Here is a 4,283-nt window from a genome sequence, read left to right as displayed (position 1 = left end):
AAGGAATTAATGTTAATTCGTGGCATACGCCTAACTAATAAGTAGTGACGGATCTGGCCGAATCCATACCAGAATGGGTTTAACGTTAGGGTTCGAGCGCGTAGGATTGGGAATTTAGGGGGTAAAACTATATGGCAAATCCGCGTGTGTTCTAGCCCAAATCCATGAAATCATCTTATAGGAAAGGTATTTGTCTCACCTTTCCCCACGCCTCTATTACTTTATATCCCAAATCGGACATTATTAGGGTTGCGTAGTAGGGTTAGGGTAAATAGACTTAGGGTTATCTATAAAACTCGTCTAGGACGCACGGACCGGCAATATTGGAAATGACTAATAGCTAGCGCTATAGCACCCACAACCAATTACTAGTAAAGGTACCTAGGAGACGGCAGCGTAGTCTATTAAGAACATTAAGGAGCATCTCTAGTACTTATGTAGGTATGGGGTCCTAATCTATAAGAGCTACAAGGCTGGCATATAGAATCTTAACGTCCATCTCCACCAACACCATACTATACCAATAAAGATCCACCTCACAATTATTAAGCACTTTAAACACTTCCAGGTCAAAGATCCAAAGACGGTTAGTCTCCTACAGCCGCTAGGAAAGCCAATTAAGGTGCTTAGAGAGCCAATAGATACATTCTACTATAACGCGGAAGAATACGACTTCATTATAATTAATATAGATGGACTAAGGAAGCACTACAAGAAGAAGTATAGGGAGTTATAGAAGGGTGACACGACTTAACTATATACTAAGGTCAGAGTGTAGACCTTCTTTAAGACGCCTAGGCTACAGCACTACTTTATCATGAGTTATAGTAGCCAACTAAGTAGCCCAGCCGCTGCGGATCATAGAGATGAGATTAAGGCACTACTTGGCGAATGGAGAGGAGACCTATAGCTATATAAAGAGGAAGCGTAGGTTCTAGAGGTAGAGGTGGCAAAGACCAATAGGACGGGTTAGTTTAATCGGACCAGATGGCTAGAGCATCTAGGCGGGCGAAACTTAAAGCACCTGGCATACATAGTAAGGCTCCCCAGCCTAGACGAACCAAAGCTAAAGCATACTAGTAACCTAGTGGAGAAGGTACTAGAGAGGAGTATGGCTGGGCTGTAGACACTACCATAAGAGATATAGCATTAGCTAAAGAGCGTAAAGGCATCTAAGGTCAATTAGTAACCATAGGGGCAGCTCTAGAATCCCAAATTATAGGCTCGCTATACTAGTTATATAAAGCTGTTTATATACTACTTCCTACGCACCCTATCCAGCATGGAAGTAGGAGAGAGCGACGATAATAACGGCGATAGTATGGTTAGTAGTAGTAGCAAGAGCGCCAATAGTAGTAGGAAGAGTAGTAGCAGGAAGAGTAGCAGTAGGAAGGAGAGGTCTTAGGTGGACCTAATGAAGGACGCGCAGGAGCTATTCCTATGGTAAGATAACTAAAAGATCCTAGCTAGCGAATTCTAGGCTTCTCTAGATGGCCAAAATGAAAGTTACTAGATGGAAGCATTGCTATGTGTACTAGTAGCGTTCATCTTCTATAAATATAATAGGTTTGTCTTTACCAGCGGGCTCATCCACTTCACAACCATACTAGGAATTAATATAGATGTAGGCCGCCTACGTCCCATAAAGCACTATTTATACCTACTGGCTAGGGTCGTATACTACGTACAGGTCCTTAGGGCGGAAGTGCTACTCCCAGTATCCCAGCATGATCACTAGGCCAATAATAAGCTGGCCGCTTTCCTAACAAAGTGAAGGGAGTTTCTAGTAGACAGCTTATATAGTCCCATAAGTAAGATGCTAAGCCTATTAGCGTTTAGTAAGCACATTACATTTAATAATAGAAATGCTAGTATAGCCCTATGGTTATAGGATAAAAAGATCTTATACTACTAGGGAAAACCCATTAGGATCGAACACTTCCAGTAGATAGTAAAGGACTTAATGACTAAGCTTAAAGAGGAGATGTGGCAAGAATTACTCTAGGTCCTAGATAAAGATAGTAGGTTTTCTATCCAGCTTAATTTAATCCAGGATGATATCACCTTCTCTTACCGCGGCTCGTACTTTGTAAATGAAGAAAATGGGCTTACTAATGGACTGCAATCTATGCTTAAGCGAGCTTTTAAAAGTAAAGAAGGGCAGGGGTTATAAGTACCCAATGGCCAGTGGAACATCTAGTAGGTGAAACGATATCTACAAGCTATAAACCACTTCCTAGGTAAGAAGTTGGTTGCCTACCACGTATTTAATGGGTAGCCGGCTCAAGGTAGTAAGCTTATGGCCATATAGTTTCGAAACGGCGCGCTATAGGATCGAAACCAGGTCGTCCTAGATGGGGTGATAATAACTGTCATTCGCTACTATAAATTAATGTCGTAGTGGGACAGCCCTAAAGTCATCCCCCGCTTCCTACCTACGTGGCTAGGCCAGATTACTGCCATCTACCTGGCGTACGTATAGCCGTTCGCGGAGTATCTATAGGTTAAGGTTCTAGGCGGCTCATTTAGCGACTACATCTAGGCCAATAGTTATGGCCCGTGGGGAATAGACCATTTAACCCGAGCTTTAAAGTAGGAGATAGGAAAGCGCTTAGGTGTAGCGCTTAATACGCATAAGTATTAACACGTCACTATTAGCATTAGAAGAGTGGTTATAGGAGAGTTATTTAGCCGCGGCTACCAGGATAAGGTTAGTAAGGAAGAAGAGCCTAAAGCTAAAGATAAGAGCCCACTAGAGCTATAAAATTTACGGATAATAGTAATAGGCGTCTCTATATACAGCGTGCCAATCAACATTATTAAGCACCTAAGTAATTAGTCAATTAAGACCTTTCGACCACTTAGCGAGGCATGGCACAACTTCCTAGGTCTCGGGAAGTAGATAAACGGCGGACAGGTTAGTAGCCTATAGGTTAGGTAAACATATAAGTGGCAGCATAAGCCCGAGAGCACCCTAGTAGGATAGCCTCTTAATCCGCATCTAAAGCGGGCTAAACTAGAGCCTAGCAACCTTTAAAAAAATATTAAAACGGCCATATAGCATGTCCTGAAAAGCTTAGAGGTTTCGTTTAAGTTAGGGGAATAAGAGCAGGCTATATATACTATAGTTTAAGGCCAAACACCACTTATTATTGTCCTTCCAACTAGTAGGGGGAAGAGCTTATTATTTATAGTTCTAGCTTCCATACTAGGCGCCAGGGTCACCATACTCATGGTTCCCTTCTAAGCCTTAATCGAGGACCACGTATAAAGGATATCACAGAGTAGGGTTACCTACGCTAAATAGACATAGGCATAAATACACTACCCTACCTCTATTATTATTATGAGTGCTAATGTTGCCAGCAGCTTAAGCTTCCTATAGTATATGATCTTACTTAATAAGAGGAAGCTGCTGTAGTGGGTGGTAATTAATAAATGCCACCTAGTTATTACGTCCAGCCATTAGCGTCTAAAGCTTACTAGCCTTCGAGATCTTCATATACTGTCCTACCTAATTATCTTACTAATAGCAACCCTCCTACTAGCGCTAGAAGAAGTGCTTATATAGGATATATTAATATTATATACTACTTATATCTAAGCTAGCACTATATGGCCAAATATCTACTATTTCATGTCGTGGTGCGCCCAAGGCAAGGCAATGGAGATAGCACTGGCAATAAGCTAATGGCAGGTATAGGTGTTATGGAAAGGTAAGAAAGGCGTTATCTACTACTATACTAAGGCGTAGTATAAGAAGCTAGTGGAGGCACTATAGTATATATACTACTATACTGGGGTATAGGATCGTATAGGTCATCTAGAGTAGTGGCTAGCGTAAGGGGGCTTTATTATAACCATATCTACGCTTAGTACTAGGGTGGACTTTCCTAGTATTATGTTTGTCTTGTACGTAGGGATACCGTGGAGTATAATTAACTACTATTAGGAGAGCGGGCGGGCTGGGCGTAGTAGTAAGGTTGCCAACTTAGTTATTATTATAGAGTAGGGCGAAGTAGAGAGGTAGCTATAGTAAAGTAGAGATTCTATAAACGTCTACGTAATGGGTACGTTTATTTAGAGCAATGGATGCTAATAAGGATATATAAGTAAGTATATAGACGGTATATAGGTAGTGTATAATGATATTAAGTTAGTAGGGTATAATTAATGTAGGGAGGGGTAAGCCGAGTGGTAATAATCATAGTTAGAAGTAGCCAGTGGCTAGTAGGAGGTAGAGGAGTTTATAAGTAAGTTATAAGTAGGCTGTATAATGTGCT

General features: G+C 41.3%; 1 protein-coding gene across 1 annotated transcript; it reads left to right on the top strand.

Annotated features, from left to right (window-relative positions):
• Positions 1-1,513: 1,513 nt before the first annotated feature.
• CC84DRAFT_1091883 (uncharacterized protein) lies at positions 1,514-1,738 on the top strand (the record flags this gene model as incomplete). The annotated part of the gene is made up of 1 exon (XM_018174418.1): positions 1,514-1,738. One exon carries the CDS (start codon positions 1,514-1,516, stop codon positions 1,736-1,738), a length of 225 nt encoding a protein of 74 aa, XP_018035721.1.
• Positions 1,739-4,283: the final 2,545 nt, after the last annotated feature.

The sequence above is a fragment of the Paraphaeosphaeria sporulosa genome, assembly GCF_001642045.1.
Source record: "Paraphaeosphaeria sporulosa strain AP3s5-JAC2a unplaced genomic scaffold CC84scaffold_5, whole genome shotgun sequence".
NCBI classification, from domain to species: domain Eukaryota; kingdom Fungi; phylum Ascomycota; class Dothideomycetes; order Pleosporales; family Didymosphaeriaceae; genus Paraphaeosphaeria; species Paraphaeosphaeria sporulosa.
The sequence above is the reverse complement of the archived record's forward strand: the minus strand, read 5'-3'. Positions and strand labels throughout refer to the sequence as shown.